General features: G+C 36.6%; 2 protein-coding genes across 3 annotated transcripts; both read left to right on the top strand.

Moving 5' to 3' along the window:
- The first annotated feature begins 3 nt into the window (after nucleotides 1-3).
- Nucleotides 4-7,957, top strand: ganc (glucosidase, alpha; neutral C). 2 transcript variants are annotated; one of them, XM_060879826.1, is made up of 24 exons: nucleotides 4-88; nucleotides 251-313; nucleotides 406-508; nucleotides 682-809; nucleotides 929-1,105; nucleotides 1,184-1,205; nucleotides 1,333-1,399; nucleotides 1,491-1,587; nucleotides 1,782-1,965; nucleotides 2,282-2,426; nucleotides 3,080-3,315; nucleotides 3,426-3,552; nucleotides 3,736-3,815; nucleotides 3,927-4,070; nucleotides 4,146-4,242; nucleotides 4,843-4,944; nucleotides 5,058-5,301; nucleotides 5,730-5,794; nucleotides 5,868-5,944; nucleotides 6,045-6,119; nucleotides 6,252-6,365; nucleotides 7,267-7,379; nucleotides 7,464-7,564; nucleotides 7,734-7,957. In XM_060879826.1, the coding sequence occupies exons 1-24, from the start codon at nucleotides 24-26 to the stop codon at nucleotides 7,838-7,840; spliced, it is 2,733 nt and encodes a 910-aa protein (XP_060735809.1). In that variant the 5' UTR covers nucleotides 4-23; the 3' UTR covers nucleotides 7,841-7,957. The 2 variants fall into 2 exon arrangements, with proteins under 2 accessions (XP_060735809.1, XP_060735808.1); XM_060879825.1 differs by having other exon boundaries at nucleotides 2,279-2,426.
- A 469-nt stretch (nucleotides 7,958-8,426) lies between these two features.
- Nucleotides 8,427-18,700, top strand: capn3a (calpain 3a, (p94)). Its single transcript, XM_060879827.1, has 21 exons — nucleotides 8,427-9,490; nucleotides 10,183-10,252; nucleotides 11,521-11,639; nucleotides 11,741-11,874; nucleotides 12,019-12,187; nucleotides 12,696-12,779; nucleotides 12,861-12,955; nucleotides 13,087-13,164; nucleotides 13,282-13,442; nucleotides 14,006-14,175; nucleotides 14,359-14,370; nucleotides 14,504-14,712; nucleotides 15,374-15,410; nucleotides 15,717-15,794; nucleotides 16,039-16,099; nucleotides 16,183-16,247; nucleotides 16,456-16,524; nucleotides 16,609-16,687; nucleotides 17,306-17,422; nucleotides 17,498-17,556; nucleotides 17,752-18,700. The coding sequence occupies exons 1-21, from the start codon at nucleotides 9,239-9,241 to the stop codon at nucleotides 17,776-17,778; spliced, it is 2,145 nt and encodes a 714-aa protein (XP_060735810.1). The 5' UTR covers nucleotides 8,427-9,238; the 3' UTR covers nucleotides 17,779-18,700.
- The last annotated feature ends 9 nt before the right edge of the window (nucleotides 18,701-18,709 follow it).

Here is an 18,709-nt window from a genome sequence, read left to right as displayed (position 1 = left end):
GACTGTCTGCTGTACTTGAAGATATGAACACGTTCAGCATGGCGGATTTGGTCATAGACAAGAGTGTTTCAACAGACGAGCTACAGAGGTCTGATGTTATATCCGTCAACATCTGTTCAATGCAAACAACAGTGCAATGCGTTTTTTATTCTATAACCGCTTGTTTTATTCTATAACCGCTTGTTGTGTGTTGGTTAGTTTCACTTTCAGAGTCACGAGTAACACTAATCATAACAGCATGTCTTTTCAGCCTCGTTCCAGATGATGAGGGTAAAGAAAAACTTAAGAGAGCCGAACACACCATGTTTTACAAGTAAGTTTATTAAACAATGCAATCCAATACATAGCTACTGATGCAGACAAACTGTTTACTTGTTTGAATGATGCGTTGAATAACTAACACAGGAGACAGAAAGCCAGAGCAGGGTTTCAGTACAGTGCCTTACTGGACACTTTAATCCTGCTGGAGAGAGGAGCAGCTGTGGAGCTGTGTCATTACAACTCTCAGGTACTCACCTCACTGTTTCTCTGTATGTGTGGGATAGATGACTGATGGTGATGGCATCATAAGCACCAGTATTAACTGCTAAACACAGAGCACAAAGCATTGCATGCAGGTGTGCACATGCAATACAGACAATACAGATGATTAACAATGAAGTGTCTGTCTACACTGAACAGGAACACTTGCTTCTCCTAATCCATGAAATTCCTAATGGAATTCTGAGATTTACGATTGATGAACTGCAGCCTGTCAGAGCACGATATAAAGCTAAAGATGTTTTGATGGGAGAACCAAAATATGAGCAGTAAGTATGTTTTATATGTATTGTCTTGAGATTATTTAAAAAAAAAAAAATCCTGTGTGGCTAGTTTTGGTCTATTCTAACTCTTAAATGCTTCCTATCATTTATTTCATGTCTTACAGGTTGAGGATTGAGTGGAGAAAAGCCGACTGTGTTTCTCTGACATGGGGTTCGGGGCAGTACCATGTCCAGGTCTTTGCTTTCCCGTTCAAACTCGAGATTCTCTATGGGGAAGAGGCATTGCTCACATTTAATCCTGAAGGCAGATTCTGCTTTGAGACTCTGTCTAATTCAGCCAGGTAACTGTATATTCACGTTGTCTGTGTAAAATTTCTATTACCTATATTAAATCCTGTTTTTCTGTAATCCTTTTACAGGCCATCAACTAGTTCACATCAGGCAAGAATCTAACATATACACATTACATATTGCATCATAATTATTATTATTAGTAGTAGTAGTAGTAGTAATCATAACAGTATGACTGCACTGGACTGCAAGTGGAAAATAAACTATTATTTTACAGGGCAAAGAAAATACTTCAGGGATGTGGAAAACGACATTCAATCAGTTTCAAGACATCGAAGGAAATGGTGTGTCTGCCTGGTGTTGCTTTAGATTCCAATTTCAGTTTGAGACTTAAGAATGCCAAGCTTTATATCGCTGTCATTATTTTAAATACAGGGCCCAGGTCAGTGGGAATTGACCTTACGCTCCATGGTTTCTACCATGCTTTTGGTATTCCTGAGCATGCAGATTCTCTCCAATTGAAGGACACCAGGTAGAATCAGGATTTATTATATCAGCCCTTCATATGTTTGCTAAGTAAAAAACTTAAAAAAAATAAAAGTTTATATTGATTACAGTAATATTATATATATATACTATGTAATATATAATACAAATTTCTCTGTATCAGTAACTTTGTATACCATATTAAAACAGCTTTACTAACTTGATGTGTGTCTTTTACAGTGGCAGTAAGCCGTATCGACTGTACAACCTGGATGTGTTTGGCTACAAGATAAACAGCAGATTGGGGCTATATGGTTCTGTTCCTCTTCTGTTAGCTCACAAGCTAGACAGGACACTGGGGGTCTTCTGGCTCAATTCCTCTGAAACTCTGATAGATCTGCAGTATGGCTCAAGCTATAAGAAGGTATCATTCTGCATATTTATACCCTGTTGTCAAGGTCTAATGTAAGCCACTCAGTTCTTGTATTTTGTGGGGTTCCTCTTTATTTCACAAAAATAAGCTAGGTCAAATACATTATGCATTTTGTCGTATTGGAAACCACTATGGATATGTCCAGCCATCCTAACTCATATTTCAGTAACTGATAATCTTGTGACTCTAAGTCTTGTCAACTAAGCTAGATCTTTTGTTAGTTTAAATGACGTGAGAAATTTGGATGACATTGAATGACGATACCACCTCCATTGTACTATATACAGTATGGTGTGTTTTTCAGCAGGAAGAGGATGACCCACCAGCAAATAAGAGCAGGGGAGATCCCCAAATTGATGTGAGCTGGGTGTCAGAGAGTGGAATAATTGATTGTTTCATACTGCTTGGACCTTCACCCACCCAAGTGTTTTTTCAGTACGCACAGCTCACAGGTACTACCTTTAATAACAAATATTAGGATTTAAACACTAATAATACACAGCATTTAACTTTCTGCTGATCTGAGTTTCTCTATCTTTGGTTTTGAGGTCAATTTGCATATTCTATTACTGTCTCCCAGAACAAATATAATTTCATTTTAAACAATGATTCAATTTCATGATGCAAAAAAAATGCACCCAGCAATCCACTTCTTTTTTTAAAAACATGCATGAGTCAAAATCATTATGTGCTGTACAGGAATATTGGGACTGTGTAGTCTTGCTGCTGAGTACAGGTACAAAGTATTTGCACTACAATAATGCTCAGTATACCGACATGAGTAATCAGGATAAACATGGACATGCTGTTTGTTCACAGTCACGTCTAATGTGCTAATCTGTAATGTGTTATAAAGGTAACTGGCCCAAATTTGACTTTTAACAGTGTTGCATGTTGGTAGAGCTAATAGAATGTGAGTGGTGTGGATGAAACAGATTTGCAGTTATAGATTGAGCGTATACAGCAGTAGAAAGCACTTAATTTTCACTTGAAGTTCGTCCACTTTTTTTGGTGGGTGACATTCCCAAACACACTTCCGGTTGATTTTTGTAAAGTATAAGTAGTAACAATAATCATGTGAATGTCTTTCTTCCTTTGTTGACAGGATACCAAGCCTTGCCACCTTTGTTTTCTCTGGGATATCACCAGTGTCGCTGGAGCTACAAGGATGAGGAGGACGTGAAAGCCGTGGATGCTGGCTTCGATCTCCATACCATTCCTTATGATGTAATCTGGCTGGACATAGACCACACTGAAGGCAAACGCTACTTCACCTGGGATTCCAAACTGTTTCCTAACCCAGTGGACATGCAGCTTCATCTCCAGAGAAAGAACAGGAAGGTAGACAGGCAAAACTCATGAGATTCTTTTTACTTTTCTTGCAAAATACTGTTTTTTTTTCAAAATCACATATGCAGTGTCACAATAGTTTGCTTCCTTACATGTTTTAGTTGGTGGTTATCAATGATCCCCATATCAAGGCTGACCCAGATTGGCCTTTTTTCTGTGCATCCAGAGATGGAGGCCATTTTGTAAAGGACAGAGGAGGTGGTCTTTATCATGGATCATGCTGGCCAGGTATTGTAATGTTTTATTATATCTCAGCATTTCCGTCCAATTTCTGTCCCAAGTCTGGTTGTTTTTCTTTTGTCTTATCAAACATTAATGTTGATTTCTGCAATTTCAGCCTTTCATTAATCTTTCAGTGATCAAACTTGTTGTTTTGAAAGTTACAGGTTTGTCCCTGTGGTGTATTTTTAGGTGATTCCTGCTACTTGGATTTCAGTAGCTCAAGGACAAGGTCGTGGTATGCCAGGCAGTTTTCACTTGACAATTATAAAGTAAGGATGAACAGACTAGTTGAAACTTTTTTAAAGCTTTATCCAACCCTATGCATATTACTAATCTGTACAATCCTTAACTGTAAATTATCCAATGACTTTGTGAATAAGGGATCTACAGACTCCTTGTTCGTGTGGAATGACATGAACGAGCCCTCTGTCTTTTATGGACCCGAGCAGACAATGCCTAAAGACGTGCTTCATTGTTCAGGCTGGGAACATAGGGAATTACACAACCTGTACGGCTTCTACCAGGTTAGAGCAGCCATAAATGTTGTACGTGTGAGACTATAGACAGCACAGATAATCACAGTAATATTCTCTTTGCAGCACATGGCTACTTTTGAGGGTTTGATAACTCGCTCTGGTGGCTTGGAGAGACCATTTGTTCTGTCACGCTCCTTCTTTGCAGGGTCTCAGAGAATGGGTAAGTCAAATCCTGTGGGCCATTTTTGTACTTTTATACTGCACAATGTACAGCTCTTTTGGCATAGGAAATCTAAAACTGTGTTTTTCATCTGTTGGTCATCAATTTGGTATTTCATAATGAAACTGTATGGTTTAATAGTGAAAAATATTAATATGATTAGATCACCGCAAAAAAAAATTAACAAACAAAATTCAAAAGCAGGTAAATCACAACACTGAGCACATCACAACACACATGTTCATTTCTCAGTCTGTACCAACCTTTAAGATTGCTTTCTCCAAATAACATAGTAAACTCTTTAATTAGTTCTCTGATCATATAAGATGGCAATATTTTAACAAAAACAACTTATCAGTTATGTTTTTATTTACATCTCACACATCTTCCATGTTGGTCTCATCATGACAGATTTTAATTAGGTTGCAGTCTCTTTGCAGTTATCCTTTAATGTTATAATCTACTTTCGAGTTAGTGAAGAATAAACTAAAGCAACAAGTTCTTGTGCTTTCCTTTTGGCTTAAATATGGCTCAATATTTTAAGGGTACAATGTAGAAATACAGCAATGTTGAGTTGATTGTTTTTTAATTTTTCTACAGGTGCTGTATGGACAGGAGACAATGTTGCTACCTGGGAGTATCTGAAGATCTCAATCCCTATGCTGCTGTCACTGAGTTTAACTGGAATACATTTTTGTGGGGGTCAGTTTACCACCTTTAATGATAATTGAAATTATACCTTGTCATGATTTAAGAATTATGCAAGAGAAAATGTATCATTTATCAATGTCTGTTTGTCTTCTGTGTGTTTGTAGCTGATGTAGGTGGCTTTGCGCAAGATCCTGACGCTGAGTTGCTGGTGCGATGGTACCAGGCGGGTGCGCTGCAGCCTTTCTATAGAGGCCACTCAGCTAAACAGACCAAGCGGCGTGAGCCCTGGCTGTTTGGGGACACAGTCACTTCAGCAGTGCGAGCAGCAATCCAACAGAGATATTGCCTCTTGCCTTATTGGTACACTCTCTTTCACCTAGCCCACACTTCAGCGTTGCCCCCAATGAGGTACATCCTGAACTGATTAACTAATTACTACATACATTAAAATGAATGCATTAATATTCCCAAGCAATTATTTCAGTAAAGATATCTGCAAAATATTTTTAATAATATGAAAATATAAAATACATAACTGAATTATGTATTATGATAAATATAATGTAATTGAACTGACTTTCATTTAAATGAATCGTGAGTCTAAATGCAGAAGGCGACGTGCAGTTACAAAATCAGAATATTCTACATAAAATCCTTATTACCAAATGGGAACAATAAAAAACAGACTTTGTTAGGTATTATACACAAGAATAATTAATACAGGATAAACCTTCTTGGTGCCGTTTTGGAGCTAGTGTGGCTGAGGGCTGATGTACTGATGAACTGAGCTCAGATTAATAGATTTTCAAAAAGCATATTTTTTCTGTTCATCTCAGACCAATGTGGGTGGAATTCCCAAAGGAGACAGAAACCTTCACTGTAGAAAACCAGTACATGATTGGTAAGTATGATGTTATTGTACAGAATAAATTGCATTGTATAATGTTCTTTAATTTTGCTGTGTGTGATATCAGGCAATGCTCTCCTGGCTTGTCCTGTGACTGACCCAGGAGTCACAGAGGTCAAGATTTTACTGCCAGGGTCAGATGAGGTCAGTCTAATGCTCCCCGTGCTTCTCAATGTAGTTAGCAGTGCAATGTTTACACATAATGTACCTAAGTAGCTGAGATGCATGTGGTTTTGTGTGGTAGCTGTGGTATGATGTCAGCAACGGTGATGTGCACAGAGGAGGCAAGATTCTTTCACTTCCTGTGACTCTGGAGACAGTGAGTCAATGCTCCATTACAGTACACACACACCATACAAACCACATGCAGGCGACAGTAAACACCTTCTTCCGGAAACCTCACCTGACTTTTATGATTTGTTTTCCTTATCGTGCTTTGTTTGTTTTCCAGATACCTGTGTTCCAGCGTGGTGGAACAGTTGTGACGAGGAGAACAGGCTGTGGTTCCTGCACTGCTGATCTCCTGCAACACCCCTTCACTCTCACTGTAGCCCTGGACCTGGAGGTGATCATCCTTTTTAGCAGTATCTTGATATAGGTTCAAGTGTTTGCATCCCTTTACAATGTATCAGGAAACATAGATTGAATTTGATTTTGGATTTTCCTCAATTCTGACTATTATAATCCACCAGCTCTCCCCAACACATAACACCTCTAGAAATTATGGACAAAGATTGACCAAGCTTTTTTTTTTTTTTTACATTCAGAACAGGGAATACCTTTATACTCATATTGTTTTGATATTTTTAACAGTAATATAGTAATATTCACTACTGACCTTTCTGTTGTTTTGTTTGTGTGACCAGGAACAATTGTAAAACTTTTTATTTTATTTCATTTTGTCCTATGGACACTATGGCAGGGTTCCCACGCGTCCTGGAAAACCTGGAAATCCTGGAAAAATAATGACCAATGTTCCAGTCCTGGAAAACACATGTAAAATTAGAGAAAACATAAATTGTCCTGGAAAAAAAATCTTGTTGTCCTGGAAAATTATTATTTTTAAATGTTCGTGATCATTTAAAGAACAGTTTACAACTGGTCGAAACAATTGACATTAGTAACAGTCTTGTGTTGAAAGGGTATTAATATGTGCGGTCTTTTTATTTTATAAATGTTGAAATTTCATCCACATGACAAATTGTCTTTAAAAGTATAGTTAAGTAATAGCCATAAAGTGTACGCTGTTTTTAAGACTTCTGGAGAGAAGAACATATTACTTTAGGCCATGAATCTGTGATCCTTGTCTGTTTTTTTGCTAAATTTGAAATGTCCTGGAAAAGTCCTAGAAAATGATCTCTGAAAAAAAGTGGGAACCCTGTATGGGCAATGGAAACAATCATTCTGCTGTATATATGTTTTAAATGTGATCCATGCTTCCATACTTATGAGTACCTGCATTACAGGGCAATGCTGAAGGTCTGCTGTATGAGGATGATGGACACTCCTTCAACTACAGGGACAAAAAGCAGTTTTGTTTGCGTAAATTCTCTATGCATTCTGGCAGACTCCATAGCAGGTAAGTGTATGTACTGATGAGTTGTAATTACATTTTTATTATATGGTCTGGATTTTATTCACCTGTGCTATATATAATATTTAGCTGTGCAGATGAAGAAGGTTTCTTTATCTCCGGTGGTAAGCTGGAGTCAGTGGTGATTCTGGGTCAGAAAGATGTGAAAAGGAAACCTACTCTTCAATCAAGTGAGACATATTTACATCACTTTGCTTATTATAAATACCATTTAAAGACACATTGTTTTTAGCACCATTTAATTTTGACATGGAAATGAAACCTGTAGGAAATCTTATAGCAGTTTAGACTGATCTTTTTTTTTTATTCTGTACTAATCCAGTCTCTCTCTCAATCCAGTTGCAGGGAATACCACAGTCACGTTTCAGTTCCAACCAAAGCAAGCTCTGTTGACGCTGACTGGTTTGGACCTGGACATACACACAGATTGGGAAATCATTATATAACAACATATTTGTAGGTAATTTTTTAATAATCAGCAGGAAAACAGTTCAGGGTCTGCTATAGTTTTTATAGTATTAACAGACATACTTTTTGCAAAATAAAGTAGACACAATTGAAAATTGAAGGATTGTATTCTATCATTCCTGTTTTTATGTTAATGTTTGGCCATAAAGCCATGCATTGTAGCCATGATTTCTATAAAAAGCTAACTTTGCACTGTTTTTTTGCATAAAGTCATGGAGAGTCAAATAACCTGTGTCTCTGATCTTTGTGAAAAATAAGTTATTTTTTGTTGTTGTAAGTAGTGCAAGTACACACACACACACATGCAGCAGCAGCACATGTGCTTTTGCCTTTTCAAATTGTTTGTATTCTTTCAAACGCATAGTATCATATAGCAACAAATCGTTGATCATTTTAAAGGAAACCAGAGGCTCTATTAAAAATGAGGGGACATTTTGTCTACATTATTTGAGTCACCATCATCCTATGGTGAAACATTACAATTTAAGATTGCAATGTTTCCCCATAGGATGAAGGTGATCAGACAGAAAAAAAAAATTTTTAATGAGTATGAAAATCATATGAAGGGAGGTTTTGTTAAAATTGAGGACTATGTTGGATTACAGGTTTTGGATGCATGACAAATGTTTTTATCCTCAACAAGATTTCCTAAAATTCATTACATATTAAAGATAATGATACAGGAACCAAAAGTTTCAGATTGGATCTCTTCTTAGTAAGAGGAATAAATCTCAGGTACTTATTTAACACTTATTGACAGTTGAAACCCACCATAAACATTATTAACTCACCGTGTCAAGATATTCTGTTAAAATACACATTAAAAAAGATTTTGACAAATGCAGTTAGATTATGCAATCTGTTTACCACTTGTAAACAGTGAGACTTGGAATGAGTTTGCTTTGGCATGGTGGTAGACATGCATGGGAGTCAGGCAACGCTTCTGTGCTCTAGTAATGCTGAGACTGCTCAAATCTGAGCTGCATTGAGAACAGGTTTAGAGAGCTTAAATGCTTCTGCTGAGGCAGGCCATCCCACCAGCTACTTTTTGCAGCTCTGCTCACCTTTGTATCCCCCCTGCAATAATGGCACGAGAGCACTGGTGCTCATTGTTCTCCAGCCAATGGGAATGATCCAAAAGACTTTAGCTATGTGTATGCATATGTGCATGGATAGTACACATGTGGCATGAATGTCTTTTGCCTCAAGCCCTGGTCTCCATTCCATCACCAAGTGAGGTGGGCGTCATTTAGCAGGACAGCCAATCAGAGTTCAGCGTTTTGGATTTATGCCAGGTATTTTAGGTGTCCCGTGCCTAAATGTTGTTGGCCAAAGGCTATTTCTACAACACCAAATAAACATCTTCGTGAGACAAGATGCCCTACACACCATCAGGGTTTATTTGTGACCGGCTAATCCGGGAAAGAGAGAGAAAGGATGGAGAAGGATCTGTGAACAAACCTCTTCGGTTCAGTGGCCAGGATTTTAACACCCTGAAACAGGATTGTCTTCAGAAAAAGGTGCTATTTGAAGATGATACATTCCCAGCCACTGTGGACTCTCTGGGGTACAAGGAACTTGGCCACAAGTCCAGCAAAGTCAAGAACATTGTCTGGAAAAGACCCAAGGTAGAGCTGAGAAGGGGACGACATGGGGACAGGGATTACTAGTTAAACTACAGAACTGGTTATGGTTTCATTAAATATATTTGTATATGAATGAATTAATAACTTGTTACAAAATTGGAAATATGTTTTCAATTCTTATATTCTTTAAAACTTTAAAACTATAATGAGATTCATAGTTTCTAGATTCTTTGGGTCATATGAATCATACTGTAATCACAGTTTACCTTTGTGGCTTAGATGGACAGAGCAAGTTGAACACTTGGTACTCTTTATAATAGTCTAATAAAATGAGATGCAGGGAACATTTTTAACATACTATGTAAGGCTTATAAATGCCTGGTGCAGAATATATATCAGTTAATGGACATATACAGTAACTCTGGGAATGATGAAGTTGCATCCTTAGTTTTACCATTTTATCATTTTATCATTTTAAGCACACTTAATATAACTGAATGCAACTGATGTATATGTCACACATATTTAGGAATACACGAAGAAAAAATACTTTGCATACTATATATTGGTTACTCCTAATAGTTGGTAATTTAAAACACGTAGGTATGATGAAAAGTTCAAATGATATTATACTGAGCTGCTAAGAATATACACAAATTCACTAATAAATATGATTATTGCTGTGTAATTTAGCTTCTGGTTTAGTACTGATATTGCATTCAACTACCTTGCAGGATATTTGTGATAATCCACAGTTCATTGTTGGAGGTGCCAGCAGAACAGACATCTGTCAGGGAGACTTAGGTAAGATTTGTCCAAAGTAATTGCTTAATTAGATTACAGAAAACTCTCTAATGAGCCTGTCACCTGTGTCACGGTTTTACATTCCTGCCAAACCATGCTATAATTTAATAGGTGCTTTCTGAGGTGCAGTTAATAGGCTCACAGCCCAGCAGGGGCCCCTTGATATTGTGACTACTTTAGCGGAAGGGAATCTGGCTGGCAGCACTTCTCATTGTTGTGTATTCTATACAAGCAATCAAAAGTGAATAACGTCACAAAGGTTGTGTATAGGGCAAATACATGGGGAATTCCATTGTTCATCCAAAAAATGCTGAGTTCAGCACTGTGGGCCCTTGTTTTTTGCATACATATTCAGTAGGGTTTAAAGGTCTGAGGCTACAGTGAAACTCTAGGAAATAAGCATAATGATTCAACGGTTCAATCATTATTTCTAGGTCACTATATATAATGAAAGTTCATTTATCATATACTATACTGCATACTGAAAAGTGGAGAAGATTCTGCTTTACAGTCAAGTTGTGTTGATAATATAATTTTTAATTAAAGCTGTAGTAAATTAGAAACAAATGATATATAGAACCATTCACAAGAAGTCTCATACTCAGGGATCCCACAAAAAAACAGTTTAGATTAATTACTTAAAAATGTATTGATGATTAATTAGTATAGTGCCATTTGGTAGAATATTTGAAGCTGTCATCAAATAAAAGTGTAAAGTCTAGTTATATATTAAAAAAGATAAATATGTCTTCCAGATAAACACTTCTAGAATCTATTGCTTAAAGTCCCATTTTATTATTCATTTATTCGTTAAGATAAATTATATAGTAACTATGGTTAACTACACTGACTAGTAATGATAATACTAGCACTTAAATTGTTAGTGAGAAATGTAAGTTTGAGCCTGTGAGTTTATTGGAAATCTTGGTATATGGCAGATTAGAATTTAGTTTTGCATCAGAGTTATTATATGATGTATTTTTTCAATCTAATCTTGCTATAGCTGTGATCTTATTTGCATTAACATATTCTGATTTTATAGGATCATCATTTTGATTTCTGGTTTGATTTCTGCATTGTACTGGGTATGAATTGAATGTCTGAACTGTGTGTGTGTGTGTGTGTGTGTGTGTGTGTGTGTGTGTGTGTGTTTGTGTGTGGGTATGGTGTATTCCTGCTTCACACCCATTATTCCCAGGATAAAGTGGTTAGTGAGGACTAATTAATTAATTAAATGTTATATTTAACATTATCTCTGGTCTCTATAGGAGACTGCTGGCTGCTCGCTGCCATTGCTTGTCTTACACTGAACGATAAGCTACTGTATCGGGTTGTTCCTCAAGAGCAGAGTTTTTCTGACAATTATGCGGGAATCTTTCATTTCCAGGTTTGTGCTAACGAATAAAATTGGTCTTAAACCATGTATTTATTGATTTTTTTTTATATTGGTAGCATTTCTAACATCTTGCTCTCTGTTTATTAATGCAGTTCTGGCGTTACGGTGACTGGGTGGATGTTGTTGTTGATGATCGGATCCCTACCATCAATAACGAGCTAGTGTTCACCAAGTCTGCTGAGAGGAATGAGTTCTGGAGCGTTCTTCTTGAGAAAGCATATGCCAAGTAAGACTCTCACTTTCTTTCATCAGGCTGTTCATATGTACTCTTAAATCTTAAATATGATTTTAAATGATCATACAGGAGAATGATTATAAGGTATGGTGTATCTCAGAGGTTGTTCCTTCAAATGTGCCTATCCTTATTCAGACTGCACGGTTCCTACGAGGCTCTGAAAGGTGGAAATACTGCCGAGGGGATGGAAGACTTCACTGGAGGAGTGACTGAGTTCTATGAAATGAAGGAGGCACCTAAAGAACTTTACAAGATCATGAAGAAAGCCTTAGACCGAGGCTCCCTCATGGGTTGCTCTATTGACGTAGGCTATACAGAATATAGAAATCATTCATAAACATTTACATTTTAAAATGATCACTGGCAATGGACAACATGACAAAACTTATCACAAAATATGCTAAAATAAATTTCTACTATGAACTATATATCAAATATATAGGTTTGCTAACAAACCAACAATAAAACAATAATGTTGTATTTAAAAGGGAAACAGTTTACTAATGCATTTTGATATCTACAATATTTTTAATCAGTTCATAGTGAAAATATAACCAGCTGCATCTATTAATTAACATACAATACTGAACCACAACTGTAATATACTATGTATTATTATTGTTGTTGTTGTTGTTGTTGTTGTTGTTGTTGTTGTTATCTTTATATTAAATACTCATATTGCTAGCTGTAAAAGGGTAAAATACTAATTTTATCTAATTTATTTGTAAGATATTATGAAAAAACCTCATTTTTACAGAAAAGCTATAATCTCCAGCATGGTAATAGCAATGAATATTATTGTTTTATCCCAGGCTTTGGTCCCAGCACGTCTGGAGACTCGCACAGTGACTGGGCTAGTGAAAGGTCATGCCTACTCTGTAACTGCTGTGGGTGAGGTAAAGGGAGTGAAAGAAAGTATGAATGTGTAGTTCAAGTGTGATTGAAGCTGTTTTTTTTAACATTAACTGTGATTCTAGTGTAAACAGAGTGTAAAAAAAAAATCTAAAGTGCATCTGGTGCGTCTTCGTAATCCATGGGGCCAAGTGGAGTGGAACGGACCTTGGAGTGATAAGTAAGTTCTCACAAGTAATCACTCTCAAAAGTGCACTAGTGTACTTATACTAGTGTATGTACACTTATACTAGTATACTTATAGTGTACTAGTGTATTATTAAATGTATAATCCCATTTGGCTGTATGTAGCTCAAATGAGTGGGAAAGCATCTCTAAGGAAGATAAAGAAAAACTGCATCTACAGAATGCAGAAGATGGAGAGTTCTGGTGAGTAAACCTACAGAGGTCTGATTGAATTCTGTAACAGTATAAGCAGTTCAGAGAGTAGATACTCATCTGCCAAAGGACAGACATTTCAGCAGAAGTTTTTTTAATATTGCATAGGATGTCTTTTGATGATTTCATGAAAAACTACACCAAGATAGAAATCTGTAATATGACTCCTGATGCACTGGATGATGATAAGCTGCACAAGTGGACAGTGTCTGTGAATGAGGGTCGCTGGGTAAGAGGCTGCTCTGCTGGAGGCTGCAGGAATTATTTGGGTAAGCAGTTAAATCCATGACCTACTGTAAATGATGAGTCTTAGTTGTACTCAGTTTAGGTAATGATATGTACAGAAAATGTAATTATTCCGTGGTTATATTTTTTTTTTTAAATTAAAGAATTCCAAAAGCTTTGAATGAAATATGAGTGTAGTCCAGAACAGCAGGCTATGGTACATGGCAAAATTAGCAGGAAAATAGTTTGTAAAATGTTTTGCTGAATTTCTAGCAGTGTTTGGTAGAGTTTGCTAAGTGTGGTTAAAGATTGACCAGTTAGACATTAGACATTTCAGATACTAATTCCAGACACATAAGGATACAAAAGCATACAGATTACATTACAGAACATCTAGGTTACATTCTAAAAGGTAAAACTCTAAAAAGATTGTTTAACATTTAAAATTGCCTATTAAACTATCTTAATTTATTTTTTGATAATGAAGGATTCTAAACTCTTCAAGGCTTGTTGATATAAAATAGAATTGTTTTTCAACTGCAACAAAACATATAAACAATATTGTGCAAATATTATATATACTAATTATATATACCACTCTGTGTAGACACCTTCTGGACAAACCCACAGTACCGCCTTCGTCTTCTGGAGGAGGATGATGACCAGGACAACAATGAGGTGGCCTGCTCCTTTGTGGTGGCTCTCATGCAGAAAAACAGAAGAAAAGAACGAAAACTGGGTGGCAATTTATTCACTATTGGATTTTCCATCTATGAGGTACTTGGCTTAAGGTCATGACAGCAAATAGCATCTATTTCATATTTTCTTTATTCTAGTTCTTAAACAGTATTGAATTTGAAAGTAAAATATTTTAATGATATTTTAAAAATATCTAAAAATGTAGTAATATTAAAAGAATTATATTTGTTAAGTTAAATTGTCATCTTTTTTTCCCCATAGGTGCCGAAGGAGGTATGAAAAATGACTGTGTGCATGCTCTTCTTCCCTTACCAGTTTTACCTGAAACACAAGCTTTTCTCTGTTAAGTACATTACATTGTTCTGACTGATTTTGTAGCATATTTTTGTACTGCTTTGTCTGTCAGATGCAGGGTAACAAGCAGCATATGCAGAAGGAATTCTTTCTACTGAACGCATCCAAGGCTCGCTGCAAGGCCTACATTAACCTGAGGGAGGTGACGCAACGCTTCAGGCTGAGCCCTGGGGAGTATGTCATTGTGCCTTCCACCTATGAGCCCCACCAGGAAGGCGAGTTTCTCCTCCGTGTCTTCTCTGAAAAGAAGAACGTCTCTGAGTGAGTGGGATAGACAACTGTGCAAATTTGGAGCTGTACAACACAAAGCACTGAGAGTCAGAATTAAAGAGTCAGAATTGACTCTTAAGACCAAATTATCATTATTTATCTGTTGCTGTGCTACAAGCCATTCATAAGTCACCTGCTAAAAGTAAATAACATGTTAACCTACTATACAAATTTAACAGGAAATCTTCATTAAATATAACCAGTTAATAGAAGCAGAACTTCTCAACATGCATTTTTGAATTAGCTGGAGTTCATGCCTTCTAATCACATCAAAGAGAAACCTTATTTTATATAAGTCTTTGCTTATGCCAGCATGTTAATATATTTTACTAAGGCAAGGCTAGTGTGTTCATTCTCAAGTTGGACATGATTTGAAATCACGTGTACATTTTCAAACACACAAAGAGTGCTATAGTATTAACTACACTGTGGTGCACCTTTATAGTTTTCCTAAGCTATTGTATATATGCTAAACTCTTGATAAATGCAGTACATATAGAAAGTGAAACGACTGGACAGAGAAAAAAAACGGATGAATGTTAATGTAAGGAAAATGTTGGTGATAGCGCAAGTGACATGTCCAGTTATGCTTGTTAATTTATTTACATTAAAAAAATTAATTAGTGACCACTATTTGTTGATTTCTTCTTAGGGAAATAGAGAACAGGATTGCAGCTGACCATCCAGTGGTGAGTGTTGAACATAAAATATCTGTTTACACATAAAATCTGCTATAAGGCTGAAAGTTGAAGATATGTTATCTCATTTTAGTACATTGTCTTAGTCTTTATATATTATACCAAAGATTATTAGTCAGTAACCTGATTGACCAATTTTTGGCTTTATTTGCATTAGGAGTGTTATCGGGTTGCTTCATGTATTCACCAGTAAAATGGTTTGAGGGTTTGCCTTAAAGCATCCTTAGTAAATTATCTTTGAAAGTAATTCTTATGTTATGAACATATGATTTAAAAATGTTTGGTCTGCTAACTCAGCCGGCTCCAGCCTCAGCAGGGGAAGAGACTGAGGAGGACCAGCAGTTACGCACCATTTTTCAGCAGATAGCTGGGGATGTGAGTACAAGGAAGACAAAAATCTCTGGGTGGGCACTGAGTATGCTGCTGGGGTGGGAACCAATCAGTAAAAAAAATGACACAATTATTATAATTACATGCATGGTCATTTATGAATATATTTTGCATTTTTTTTTTTTGCTTTTCATATTTGTACTTTGAAAATGTTTGCAATAAGTTTATTAATCTGAACAATATAATATAATTTTACACAGTAGTCAATGAGTTCTTTCTGATCATACAGGAAATGGAGATCTCGGCTAACAATCTGAGAAACGTCCTGAACAGAGTGTTGGCTGATAGCTGTGCGTATAGTTCTGTTATTATTATCAATTGTGGTTACATGCATTCATCTACAAAACCAGCTTCACTTTCTCCACCTTTACAGACAGGGACATGAATAAAGAGGTGTTCAGTTTAGAGAGCTGCCGTAGTATGATAGCCTTCATGGACGTATCCTTTGCTCAAGAATGAAATTTTTGGTGATTGAACCACAAAATATTTACAATAAGTATTTCACTGTATATACTGTATATATATAATGAACCATACTTCTTTGATTGATTGACAATTCTTTTAAAAGTGCTTCTACTTTATTTAAATGTTTTGTAAGAAAATATAAGACGTGGCTTTCTATATTGACCTTGACTATGATATTCAGATGGCTGGAACAGGCAGACTTAATCTACAAGAGTTTAAACAGTTGTGGAATAAGATCAAAAAGTGGCAGGTTTGGACTCTTCTATTTTTCTATGCTCTGAAACATTGCTCATCCTGTAGCTACTGCACAGACTGACAGACTTTTCTCCTGCAGGAAACCTTTAAGCATTATGAAGCTGAGCAGACTGGCTTCATCAGCAGCTACGACATGAGGAACGCCATCAATGATGCTGGTAAGAGTCATACAATTATTTCAAATATTAGCACTGGCATTCTGTCTGTTTTAATTTGCTAAAACTGTTTTAAACGCTTTGTGGCAGTTTGTATTCTCTGGCATGGAGACCTTCTGTGCTGCTGCACCACAGAAGTGTTAACCAGTTACAGTACTAAGGCTCGTAAGAATTGTGACATGGCAGTGCATATTAAAAACTACTACAGTATTCTGCTGCAGCACTCAAATAATACCTCAAATATAGAAAAACTATTGTTACAGTTCAAGCCTGTTGAAAGAAAATGTATAGGAGACTTAATTTGAGAATGAATACAAATGTAATGTATCGCAGCAATTAGAAATGCAAGCGTTTACAGATAACAGCCAGCTCATGTTGATTTGTACATTCCTTTAACATTAATCCCAAGAACTTTTACGTGGCAAATGTATAGAGGTGGAGTAATAAAAACACTGAAACTTCCCAGCGAGGTTTAACTCATAGGCTCATTTGGAAGTGTTGTATAAAGTTGAGCAAATGTCCTAGACATATACATTCTTTTTTGTTTGAAGTTATTTTGAAACCTGAATTCATTCTAACTGACTTTTCACTGTGCAGTCATGTGTGTTATGTGTCATTCAGGGTTCCATCTCAACAACCCACTGTACAACATCATCACAATGCGTTACGCCAATGAGAACATGAACATCGACTTTGACAGCTTTGTCAGCTGTCTTGTTCGTTTGGAGGGGATGTTCAGTAAGTGGCATCCGTTTGCATCTGATTGAAATTGATCACAATGAAATCGACAATATTTCCTCTGCTTCTTCACAGGAGCTTTCCAGGCTTTTGATCAGGATGGAGATGGCACTATCAGCCTGTCTGTACTGGAGGTATAGGTCACACATGCCAGTTTAAAAGGGAATTTGTTGATTAATGTTCCTCATGTTAAAAATATACAGCTCAACAGACACACAAACCTTCCACACTTTTACTATTCATAGGGATTCTGTCAGATTTTCAGCAGTTGTGTGATTGGACTATTCAACTATTCACACGTTTGACTCTGAACTGTTGCTTTCTCACAGTGGCTCCAGTTGACTCTGTATGCCTAAACACACTCAAGATCCAGGTGAACTCCAAGAACAGGACCAGAACCACCAGCCTTTACCTCAAACTCAGTGTTCCTATCATCCGCCACTTAATCCTTTATATTTTTAGCCAGTTATTTACAGTCTATACCTAAATGAATCATTACACCATTACACATTCCAGAGAATTCCAGAGAGTCAAGTACAGGTAAAATGGCAGTCATGTAGCGATGGGCAAGACGTCATTATCTCTTCAGCTGTTTGAAAGCAGGTTTTAGACTAGGTTAGAGGTTTTGCAGTACTGATGTCTTTTGAGTGACAAATCCTGAGGCTCATCTTCTATGTAATCAAGTGCACCATTCAACTGTAGAACTCTTTTAAGCTATTAACTCTTTTACATTATTTACATTGTTACTGCAGCTACCTTTTGCAGATGTTCATACTCGTTTCATTTTGTTCTTCTTATCTTTCTCACACATTTACCCACACCGGAAACCTCTTGCTTCCTGTCACAATAGATTACCTCAGATTTACTTTTAATACATCTGTGCTGTTTTTTTTTTATCTTTTACCAACTGGCTACAATAACCAAATCCATAAACTTGAATTAAAGATCAGTTTACTTTTACACACACACACACACTCATTTTGTAACAGCCACCTTTCAGGCTAGTTCTCGTTTGTTGTCGGAAGATTCCTCTGTATTTGTTTCCACATGCTTGTTACCAAGATGTTTGGTGGAAAACCATTAATAGCCAGAGGAAATACCTAACAGAACCCACTAAAATGCAGAACTCAAATGTGTTCAGGGTTTGTTTTCACTGCATATGTGAAGATTAAACTTAGGCTTCTTTTGGTGATGAATATATTTACGGTTTGGTCAGAAAAGTGTATTTAAGGTTCTTAATCGCTTTAATCCAATAAATGACTGAAGTTCTTGGCGCAATGTTTTTTT

This window comes from Tachysurus vachellii, chromosome 10 (genome assembly GCF_030014155.1).
Source record: "Tachysurus vachellii isolate PV-2020 chromosome 10, HZAU_Pvac_v1, whole genome shotgun sequence".
NCBI classification, from domain to species: Eukaryota; Metazoa; Chordata; class Actinopteri; order Siluriformes; family Bagridae; genus Tachysurus; species Tachysurus vachellii.
The sequence above is the reverse complement of the archived record's forward strand: the minus strand, read 5'-3'. Positions and strand labels throughout refer to the sequence as shown.